Source organism: Hibiscus syriacus, unplaced genomic scaffold (genome assembly GCF_006381635.1).
Source record: "Hibiscus syriacus cultivar Baekdansim isolate YM2019G1 unplaced genomic scaffold, ASM638163v2 tig00110057_pilon, whole genome shotgun sequence".
In the NCBI taxonomy this organism is placed as follows: Eukaryota; Viridiplantae; Streptophyta; class Magnoliopsida; order Malvales; family Malvaceae; genus Hibiscus; species Hibiscus syriacus.
Genome location: NW_024062581.1, coordinates 1,932,468 through 1,944,761, shown reverse-complemented (window position 1 = coordinate 1,944,761; position 12,294 = coordinate 1,932,468). Strand labels below are relative to the sequence as shown.

The 12,294-nt window shown below is 32.7% G+C and overlaps 2 protein-coding genes across 2 annotated transcripts; one reads left to right on the top strand and one right to left on the bottom strand.

Annotated features, from left to right (window-relative positions):
* Window positions 1-6,716: 6,716 nt before the first annotated feature.
* On the bottom strand, window positions 6,717-7,205 carry LOC120214276. The gene has a single exon (XM_039212215.1). The coding sequence runs from the start codon at window positions 7,203-7,205 to the stop codon at window positions 6,717-6,719; it is 489 nt and encodes a 162-aa protein (XP_039068146.1).
* A 1,620-nt stretch (window positions 7,206-8,825) lies between these two features.
* LOC120214242 (14 kDa proline-rich protein DC2.15-like) lies at window positions 8,826-9,403 on the top strand. Its single transcript, XM_039212191.1, has one exon. The coding sequence runs from the start codon at window positions 8,875-8,877 to the stop codon at window positions 9,268-9,270; it is 396 nt and encodes a 131-aa protein (XP_039068122.1). The 5' UTR covers window positions 8,826-8,874; the 3' UTR covers window positions 9,271-9,403.
* Window positions 9,404-12,294: the final 2,891 nt, after the last annotated feature.

Below are 12,294 nucleotides of genomic sequence, written 5' to 3'. Positions count from 1 at the left end.
AAAGTCTAAGGACCTAAGTGTAAAAATCTAAATTCTAGAGACCTAAGTGTAAAAATATAATCCTAGAGGGCTAAAAATGTAATTTAAGATTCTAGTTATTAATCAAATTAATTATTTTAATCGAAAAGTCAATTTGAATCCCTGCGCATAAAAGCAGGGACCAAATTGGCAATTCCCCATTCAAAGGACTAAAATGTAAAGAAACTAAATCTAAAGGATTAAGACTTGAAATTAAAATATTAACATACTAATAAAAATAATTTACATTTAAATTAACTATAAATTACCTGAATGCTTGGACCTGAATGCTCGGACCTGGAAAGAAATAAAAAAAAAGTTAGAATAGTTATTAAATAGTATAATTAAAATAAATAGTTAAAAAGAAAACAAGTTAGGGAAATAAAATAAATTAAAAGATTAAAATAATTTAAAATGAATAGATATTACGTCGGTAATTTGATTCAAATAACATGAAAAGAAAAGAAAAGAAAAGATTAAAGTTAATAAGCTAATTTAAATAAGAATAAAATTGAAATAAAATAAATAAAATCAACGACTAAATTGTAATTAAATAAATCAATTTCAGATTAGGGACTAAATTATAAATTGACAGAATACTTGGGGGTTAAAACCTAATAAAACCAACAAATCAAAATAGTGATTAAATTGAAATAAAAATGATATTATACATGAAATATTGTAAATAAGCATGAACTAAAATGCAACAACACAGTAAAAGTGTAGGGACCTGTAGGTAAATAAACCAAAAATTAGTAATAGAAAATAAAATGGAAAATAACAAAATAAGGAAAAAAATTAAAATTAATTTAAATAAATAATTCGAAACAAGTGGCCAAATGAACTCGAAGGAAAATTGAGTGACCGCGCGATTTTCCGCTTGGCTCTTAAAACGCACAACTTCGGGGGAAACGATGATGTTTCACGAAGTTTAGATAGGTGCCAAAATGTCACTGTTTTACAGATCCTATAAATAGGATATTTTACCTTTTTCCCCTCATTTGTAGCATTCATCTCTTTCTCCTAAAAAAATTCATTCTCCCTTCTCTCTAACCCGTCTAGATGCGAGTGATGGCACCGCCGCATCGACCTTCGCCGACCACCGTGTCGATCACCATCGTCGGTGGTCGTTGGCCACCAAGGTTTCGGGAGGGCCTAGTCTCAACACTGTCTACACAGATCCAGGGACTATTTTGTGAGGGGCATCCCCAAATGCCTTAAAACGCGCTGAGAACACCTCAACTTTCGAGGCTCCTACCGCCGCCGTCCACCTTCGGATTGACTCCGTTCTTCATTATGTTGTTACCGACCCCTTCCTTCTGTTTTAATCTTTCAAATCCGCGAACGGAGGTCCCGATCACAGACGAAGGGTTCCAATCGAGAGGTAAACTTCTTCCTCTTTGTTTTCTTTTTTCGTTTCGTATTTTTTTGTGTTAGTTCGAGTAGAAATAATAAAAAGAGGTTTACTGAGTTTATTTTTTGGGTTTTTTGTTTATGATATTTGGTTTTGTTCAAATGGAATGCAAAATAAAAAATGAAGAAAAATAGATGCTAAAAATTAAGTTGTATATTGCTTTTTCCTTGAATCAGGAGAGAAAAAATTAATCCCTTTGTTTTTGTCTTCTTGTTTTGCATGTGAGGCTGATGGAAGTTTGCTGGAGACTGTGACCGGCGGTTCAGGTGTTGATCGAGCAGGGGTAACAACAATGGGCATTATTTGTTACGAGATTATTTTTTTTGTATTTTCCTTTTTTTTTATCTTTTTATGTATTTTGTAATATAATAATAATAAAATAAATAAAAAATGGTGATTTCAGTTATATTTTTAAGTGCTTGGACTTTAATTGTAGTTAAATATCTTTGTTAAGTGACACGTGTCACGTTCTGGTAATTTTGAGATTTTTTAAAATTAAAAAATAAAAATATTTTTTTGTAAAAGAAAAAAACCGAAACAGTAGTTACCCCCCACTGGCATGCTCCCTCTCCCTTTGCCCTTCTCAATTCCCTCTTCAATAGATTGTCAGCTGCCAGCCGTGACCATCACCGCTACCATCATCGACACCGTCGTTGACCTTCGATCAAACCTTCGTTGAATTTTAAGCCACCACCCTTATCTTTTCTCGATTTCGAACGATTTTGACGTCCACAAGCCACACCGTTGTCACCATTCGAACCACCGTACAATTTTGATCGAAACCCATCCTTTTGGCGACAACAATGATGGTCAGCGACCGTTTGGGTTAGGAAGTTGAAATTGGGAATCAGGGATTTGGATTTTGGGGTTTTAGATTTAGTAATTTTTTGTCACGGTAAGGACGACAATTGATCAATGGGTGGGTGGCGATGGGTGAGTGACCGTTTGACGATGACGATGGTGGTCGAAGATTGTCGACGACTGTTGGTAATGGTGTTGAAATGAGAGATTTTAGGGTTTTTTTTTATAATTACAGTAAAAAATGGTTTTATGAAATAAATTAATTTTTTATTATTCTTTAATTAAAATAATATTTTTATTATTGAAAAATTAAAAAATTAAAAAATAGACGGCGGACACCTAAAAGTATAATTGAGAAAATGTTACACCTATTTTTAGTGAAAAATTCTTAAGCATTAAAACGTTTTCGAGACATAATTCGGGTACTTACTTTTGTATTAAGCCATTCATTTGTACTTATCATATGATGATATATCATCAAAATGAAGAGGAATGGGCACAACCTAACCACTAAGTCAAATCTATAGTAATATTTTTTATATATTTTATATTGAAAAAAAATTAAAAATGATCATGTGAGGTCTCTAACCTAGGTCAAGTGGGGAGTATGGGAGAATCTAACTCAGTAAAGCAAATCTAATAATCAATTTATAATTAAATATATATATATATATATATATATATTAAATTATAGTTATTACATTTTATACTCTAATTTTATCAATTTTAGTTACACTTTTTAAAATTTAAAATTTTAATCCTAATTCAAACTACACAAAACGTTAAATTGATGAATAAATTGTTGGAAAAAATATACAGGAGATTATTAAATTAATCTTAAATGATCATTTTAGTTGATAAATTTTTAAAAAGTTATAAAGTAATTATTAAATTTATTAAACGGTTATGAAATGCTAATTATAATATTATAATAATTATAAAATTTTTATTTTATAATAATTTTATAAAAAAATAATAATTTTTTATAATAAGTCAATACGTTAATAACTAAAATAATTGTTTGAATATGATTTAATCATCTGTAATATATTTGAACATAAATTGTTTGGCCATGAAATCCATACGAATAAACTAGCGTAGGAAACTATTCCTTTTATGTTTGTGATAGATTATCATGGTGTTGTCATATATTGAACCATATCTATGATAGGGAATAAAGCAAAATATTGTCGGCCACTGCAACCTGTTTCGCAATTTCAGTACTCAGAACGCAGCAATGACGGCTCTATGTAGTTTCTATCATAGAATTCAATTTTTTTTATGTTAATTATTTAGTTTACCGAAAGTATTTATATTTTAAAATTTTATTTATATTCGTCTTATAATTTTTTTATTATTATATATATATATATATATATATTAATCTTAAAAACTATTTTTAGATCTATTAAATCAACCTTGTTCTGGATTCACTTGCCTTAAGTTTGAAGATATAATTAATGTCGACTTCATGGATAAATCATATTATTTGTGGAGGGGATTCCATTTGCAAATGAGGGCACAACTCCAAATGATTTCTGGTGGAACCCACGGTCGGTTCCAGGCTCACCCGTGACACTTCAATTCAGATGCTCAAGCTAGAAATCTTTCATTGGCAACATGACAAGAATATGATTGAAGATTTTTTTATTGTATTTGAATGCCACAAGTTATAGGGGCAAAACAGGTTTGTTTGCAGCAAACAATGAAACAGTAATACATTGCAATTTTTTTTGCGAGGAAAATTAAAGGTGGGACGACAATAGAATTAAAATAATAAATCATCGTATTGATGGTAATAAAAATGTCAAGATGGTCGTAGACCATTTACTCCTGATTTAGACGAAAATTTATAATTGATAATTTGACGATAGTTGACTGGAGTTTAAATATTCAATCTTTATTAGGGGGGGAAAGAAGGAAGAAATGGATAGTAGATTGCATCTCTCTAGATCTTGAATCAAAGGTTTAGTTTCGATGTTAGGCAAAAGTTGACAAGTCCAATTGATACAACCAACTCAGGAACGGAGCTATGATTTTAGTTTGAGGGAGACAAAGTATAATTAACAATAAAAAATACGAGAAAAAATATAATTAATAAAAAAATGAGGGGCAAAATCAAAATAAATCAAAAGACTAAATATGTATTTATCCCTATATAATTCTTAATAATAATAAAAATTGGAGGGGGCAGTGGCCCCTTACAAGTACACAACTCCGTCTCTGAATCAACTGATAGTAGATTTTAGTTCAAACAAATCACGTGAGTTATCAGGGATCATATCAATAAATCACCACTTTTCGAGGGGTGAAAGGCTCCTAAAACCTTATATCTCGAGATATTCTCTTGGAATTTTAATTACAAAAAAGTTCTCCAAAGATTTTGATGTGCGAAGCTTAATCTTACGAAGGGGATGCAGCAGAAGATTAACACATCTAAACTTGTATAATTACATCAGATTTTACATTGTCATGCATCACAAATTTTAATGATGAATCTCAATGAGATCAATGGTATTTTCTTTTAAGGGAGAAAATTGGGAGTTCCCTCCAAACTCAAAACCATATGTTGGTATTTGAAAGAAAAGAAAACTCAATAGATGAAGGAAATTGGACATTATTTTATTTAACAATCATTCAAAATTTAAATACAATGAAATCAACTACCCATTAACAACATGTTTCTAAATTTAGGCAACACCCATGAACAACTTTCTCCTAAACTTAAGCAACACACACAAATAACAAATAAATCTAAAAATAGAAGCAATCCTAAAGCACATCAACTAACATCCTTGCTTTAGGAGTTGCAAGCACCAACTCTTGTTCTCAAAACTTCAAATTTTCTTACTGGAAGCGGTTTGGTGAAGATATCTGCAAGCTACTCCTCTGTTTTGCAATGAACCAATATAACATCACCTTCTTTTTGTACTTCTCTCAAAAAGAAAAGTTTAATGTTGAAATGCTTTGTCTTCCCATGAAACACTGGGTTGTGAGAAATTGCTATGACAACTTGATTATCAATAAAGACCTTTGTGCTTTCTTTCTATTCAAGATTGAGATTATTTAATCATTTTTTCAACCACAAAGCTTGATTAACAGTGGATGCTACAACAATAAATATTGCTTCAGTAGTGAGTTGAGTCATAATTTCTTGCTTTTTCGAGCCCGATAAAAAAACACCAAGTCTAAAACTGAAATAGTAACTCCTCATGTAATCATAAGGTGTTTGATCTTTATAAGGTTTATGACTATACCAAGCCTCATAAGGTGTTTGATCATTGATTGTTTTTGTGGGCAATCTATTTTGTAGAAAATTCGCTATATGAGCTGCTTCTGCCCATAACTTCTTGGGTAAATTCTTTTCATGCAACATACATCTAGTCATTTCTAAGATGTATTTGTTTCACCTTTCACTAACTCCATTTTGCTACGGCGAATAAGGAGTTGTCAACTGATGCTCAATGCCAGCTTGTTAACAAAATGCATTGAAATTTTATGACGTATACTCCTTGCCATTATCAGACCTCAATATTTGAATGTGCAATTCTTATGAATTTGCAGAATGCTCCTGCAACTTCTGACTTGAATTTTAAGAAGAAAATCCAACACATTCTTGTGAAATCGTCAATAAGAGTAACATAATATCGACTACTGCTAACGAAGGAGTTCTTTGAGGTCTAGAAATATTTGTTTGAATCAACTGCATTTTACAAGTGGCTCTCCGTGCAGACTTTGGAAATGACTTTATGTTTTGCTTTCAAAACCGACAAGCCTTACATGTCAATATGTGATCATCAAGTTCTGGAAGATCCATTGCCATGCTTTTGGACTTCATCGTCCTTTTATGCCACAACATTGTGAGGCTTTCTTTTGCTAGAAAAGTCAATTGCTCATCCTGCATCAGATTGAGGGAAAATCTTCTCCCTGCCATATTAACTTCAAACATTTTCTGATCTGTAGCATCATCTATCACACATGTCTTCTCCATGAATTTCACTTTGAATCCCTTCTCTACTAATTGACCAACGCTAAGAAGATTTTGATCAATATCAGGTACATAAAAGAATTCAGAAATAAACTTGGTACCTGAACAACTTGCAATGGCTACGATCCCTTTTTCTTTAATAAATTCATCGTTCCTAATTCTGACCTCCTTGGACTCGGTACTCATAAATTCTTTGAACAAATCTTTTTCATGAGTCATATGATTAGTGCAACCACTGTCAATGAGCCAATTTTCACTCGTTTCGTGATTAGTGAAACAAGTTGCAACAAAAAGTTGATCATCCTCTTCTTGATTTGCCACTTGTGGTTCATCTTGTTGCTGATTTTTATACTTGCAAATAATAGCTTCATGTTCCATCTGGTTATACTTGCTACACTTTGCATCTGGTCTTCTCCAACACTTGAAAGGTGGATGACCTTTCTTTCTGTAATGTTGGCATGGAGGATAGTCATTCTTTACTCCTGGTCTTTTATTCTAAGAATTGTTTTTGTTCCCAAATGTAGAGTTTTCTCCACTTGCAGCGTGAAACTTTTTGTTCTTTGGCCTCCGGTTCTTTTCATCATCTTGATGCTTAACCGGTAGAGCACCTTCAATGGCCCATTCTTCTCTCATTACATGCCTCTGCTCTTGTGCTTGCAAAGCACTTAAGAGTTCCACCAAAATAATATTTGACATGTTTTTCGTGTTCTCTAAAGTGGTGATGGTGCCCTCAAACCTCTCAGTTATTGTTACAAGGATTTTCTGCACAATCATTGAATATGCTAGAGACGAACCTAGCAGTCTGATTTTATTGGCTATTCTAACGAGCCTGTCAGAATACTCCTTGATTGTCTCGGTCTCCTTCATCTTTTGCAGCTCAAATTCACGTACAAGATTCAAGACTTGTATCCCGCAAATTTTTTCATTTCCCTCGTACTCAGCCCTGAGATAATCCCATATCTCATTTGCTGACTTTAGAGACATAATTCTGGTGAAAATAGTCGGTGATGTTGTTATTTTCTTTTTGTGCTCTGATCTGTGCTATGGTGGCGTTGGTCGGCAATGCAAGAATCTCATAGTCTTCTTCCACAGCTTCCCAAAGATCTACAACCTCCAGGTAAGTCTCCATGTGTACTGCCCAAACTAGATAATTATCTCCATCAAATGTAAGCTGCGCAATGAAAGAAAAATTACTTTCACCTTCTATGCTATATATAGCAAAAACTAACACAGGTCCCTCAAGGAAAAAGCTTTGTTGCCAATTGTTGGTATTTTAAAGAAAAGAAAACTCAATAGATGAAGAAAACTGAACGTTATTTTATTCAACAATCATTCAAAATTTAAATACAATGAAATCAACTATATACTACCAACATGTTCCTAAATTTAGGCAACACCCATGAGTTACTTTCTTCTATACTTAAGCAACACACAAATAACAAATAAATCTAAAAATAGAAGTAGTCCTAAAGCACATCAACTAACACCATCCCTTGGTGTTGGATTGAGATCATTAGCTCATTATTACAGTCAATTTCCTAATGTGAGCTCTATCGGAATCTTGAAATTCAAGTTCAATGTGAATGGTTTTCACTAAATTTAGAAAAGAAGCAAAAAATTAGAAAAGAAAAATGAGAAAGATGATATTCTTTAGTGACTTTTGGATTAACAAAGCTTGACAACATGCAGTCGAGATTGGAATATAGCTCAGCCTAAACAAAACAAAAAATGTAGCATATTTTTGTAATTATGTCCTTCTGAATCTGTATCCATTTTGTCTTCAGCAGTTAGCTGTTGACGTTTTGTAACTATCCTACAGAGAAATTAGATATTTTGTAAAATAAAAGGAAACCAATTAAATACTTGTACTTTTATCTGTCATTGTTTAAAAGACGATGGAAACACATTGTTTTTACATTAAATTTTGTGCCTTTGGTTCAAAAATTAGCTTGATTATGCTAAGTGTTTTCAAGGCCCCATTTTCTCCCATGGTTAGAGTTTGGGATGCTAGCGACTTAATCTTGCTGATGCTTTGGTTTGGTGTTTACTTAAAGACATACACTGTAAATCGTGTAGTTTGATTGACGTTAGGTGTCATATTTTAGAGAAGTGAGAGACATTAATCCCACGTCGAAAAGAAAAAAAATTAAGATTTTAAAAGGGTAGCGTTACACCTCTTATTAAACATGTCTTTTGGAAAGAGGATAATGACCTCATAACAAGTGATATTATAATGATCTTTTGATTATTCTAATTCATCTCAAATGCCCTAATAAGTAAGTAGATAGGATAAATAACTGTAACGATGACTTGTGATGAAAATGGCACAAGGTTGAACGCTAACATTACAAATCCAATTAGACATCTATCGAAAAGAGGATAATGACCCGTGACATTAAGACAGTAATAGTAGCATGGCAACACTCTAATCACCACCTCACGTTCACGAAAAATCTTCTGCCTCAGCCAGCTCAAATAGCAAGAAATAAATTGATTTATGGTACAAATTATTAATTAATCTTACGTAGAAAACAACCAAGTTGGCCTCTTAAAACACAATAAAACCCCTCCCTCCACCCCAAATTCCACATCCTTGAACCATACTACTCTTCAACTTCTACTTGAGTGAAGAAGCTCCCAAGGTTTGAGAGAGATGGCTTCAAAGAGATCAGCATCAGTAGCACTCTTTTTTGCACTCAACATTCTCTTCTTCTCTCTAGTCAGTGCTTGTGGTTCTTGCCCTTCCCCCAAACCAAAACCAAAGCCCACTCCCTCCCCATCTCCAGCAATAGGGAAATGCCCCAAAGATGCCCTTAAACTAGGCGTATGTGCTCAAGTGCTCGGTTTGGTCAATGCCACCGTTGGTTCACCGCCGGTAAAGCCATGCTGCTCCCTTATCCAGGGCCTTGCTGATCTTGAAGCTGCCGCTTGTCTTTGCACAGCTATCAAAGCCAACGTTTTGGGCATCAACCTTAATATCCCAGTTTCCCTCAGCTTGCTTCTCAACGTCTGCTCAAAGAAAGTTCCGTCCGGCTTCCAATGTCCATAATCACTCTTTCAAATTCCTTCTCTTCTTGCTGTTTTTCGTGGTTTTGAAGTTGTAATTAGTTTCCTTATGGATGATAGTGAACAAGTGTGTACTACTTTTATTTCTTCAAGTGTTTTTCTTTGGGTTGATTGCATCTTTAAGAAAGAGTTAAAGACTGTGTTTATTTGAACGAACCAACATTCGTTCCATCGAGAGTGGAAGCTTGTCTAAATTTATCAAATTGTCATGCTGTATACCCCTTCTCCTGAATTTTAATGGAGTCTCCTGGATTTTAATGGCAAAGGCAGCCATCTAGCATTGTTTATATATATATATATATTGAGTTGTACCTCCGCATATTTCTGCTATCACTCTTCTACTCAAGTCAAAACTTCTAAAGTTTTTATTAAGATATCCTATGACTTATTCGGAGCTAATTCCTTTATTCCTTCCATTTAAATACAATTCTTTGATACAATCACTGTTAATTCCATCACTAATTACTTATATTATATAACAAGTTGGATCTACCCACCTATCAACTTATCAATAACCATTAATTCTAAGATTGACAATAACCACCTTACTATCTGACATCAAAACTGAAAAGAGGATAAGAGACCTGACATACATTGGTCATCATGTTTTCTAATCCTTTTCTTTTGTCTCCATACTACTATCAATTGTATTTTTTTTGTCTAATCGAATCTAACCAAAAAGGATGAACTATCTAAGGGTATACGTAGCATTTATGTTAGGAAGAAGTAAACTTCTAAAATTTAAGAGGATAAATTTATAAAATTTTATGGAGGTAAAAACTGTTAAAAATTAAACGTGTTTTGTTTAATAAAAAATTAAATTCATGCCAATTTAATTAATTAAACACATAAGTTTGGTTAGTTCATAAACTTACTTCATTAAATTAAATAGGAGAGTTTAATAAAATTTAAGTTATGATGAATGTAAGTCCTATAAATACATACCGTAGTGCACATTACAAGATGTGAAAAATAAAAGAGAATCATTCTTGTAAAGGAGTAAATTCATAACTTTTATTTTCCAACAAAGTGACATCATAGCTAGATTATGGAGAAATGTTGATTTCCATTTTATTATCCTCTTCTTATGAAAGATAACTACGGTAGTTGGTCTATTCATGTGAAAGCAATTCTTGGATCACAAAGTGCTTGGATATTGTTTCTAGTGGATGTGAGGTACCTGAAGATGAAACAATCTTGAATCAAGGTCAAAAGGATACTCTAGAAAAGAATCAAAAGAAGGATCAACATGCTCTCTCGATAATCTACAATGTTTGGATGACTCGACCTTTGGAAAGGTGACCAATGCAACAACCTCAAAGGAAACACGAGATATTCTTATGAAGTCCTTTGAGGGAGAAGAGAAAATGAAGAAGATTCGTCTACAAACATTGCGAAGCGAATTTGAAGCACTTCACATGAATGAATCAGAGACCATATTTAATTTTTTTCTAGAATGCAAATTGTTGTTAAGTAATTGAAGAGGAGTGGATAAGAAATGCTCGAGATCTGAGTAATTGAAAAGATTCTCCTCTTTAAATTCAAAATTTTAGCACATTGTTGTTGCTATTGAAGAACCCAAAGACATGAAAACTATGTCCATTAAACAATTAAGCGGTTCACTGCAAGCATATGATGAGAGATTGAACAAAAGTAAAATGACTATATAGAGCAAGTCTTGCAAGTGAAGTTGTCTATTTAATCCAAGGGAGAAACAAGTGAACAAGGTGTGACAGGTCCAAGAGGCCTTGAAAGAGGATGTGGATGAAGTAAAATACGCGAACAAGAAACAAGGGGTGGTCAAAATTTATTCAATAATAATGAAAAAGACCAAAACTCATCAAGAGGTCGTGGACGTGAAAAAAGAAACTACGAGAACAAAAGGTATGAGAAATCTCATGTATAATGTCACAATTGTAAAAAAATTTAACCAAAACGCTTTAGAATGTTGAACGAGAAACGAAAAAACAAGTGAAAAAGATATCGCTTGAGAAATTTAACATGCTTGGCTGTAAGCTTGTCAACTCCCCGATGGAATGTAGAGTAAAGCTTTTAAAATTTAATAAAGAAAATAAAGTAGATCTTACAATGCATAAAAGTTTCATGGAAAGCTTAAGGTATCTAACTTCTACAGGACTTAATATTCTTTTTGCTGATGGACTTGTTTGTCACTTCATAGAAAACCATTCATCTTCCCATCGAACAACAGCAAAAAGAATATTTTATTATCCCAAAAGTACTCTTAATTATGACTTATTTTATGAATTTTACAACCCATTTGAACTTTTGAGATACTGTGATAGTGATTTTAGTGGAGATACAAATGATAAAAAAAAGCATCAACATATATGTATTTTCATGGGAGATACAAGTATCTCATGGAGTTTTAAGAAGCAATCAATTGTGGCACTTTCTAGCTGTGAAACTGACTATGCTGTTGCTACATCTCGTACTTGTCATGCTATTTTGTTACAAAAATTGTTGGCTGAAATTCAGCTCCCACAAAATAACGTTACAAAGATTTTGATTGATAATAAATTCTCTCAAGATCTCGTAAAAAATTCAGTGTTTCATGATTGAAGCAAATACATAAAGAAACGATATCACTTTATTCGTGAATGTGTTGAAAAGAAAGAAGTGCAACAGGATTACGGGAATTCTCTTGATCAGGTTGCATATATTTTTTTCAAGCAAGTTCCGTTTGTTGGGAGTTAATAAAATCAAGTTTAAGGGAATTTATAAATAAAACTTATTTTCTATAATAAAAAAATAATTGCATGCCTATTCAATTAATTAAACACAAAAGTTTGGCTAGTTCATAAACTTACTTCATTAAATAAGAGAGTTATTAATAAAGTTTAAGTTTAAGTTATGATGAATGTAACTATGTAAGTCTTATAAATACGTACTATAATGCACATTACAAGATGTGAAAAGTAAAAAAGAATCATTTCTTATAAATATTATACAATTACCTTTTTCTTTCTTCTCTTGTTTGAGTAAATTC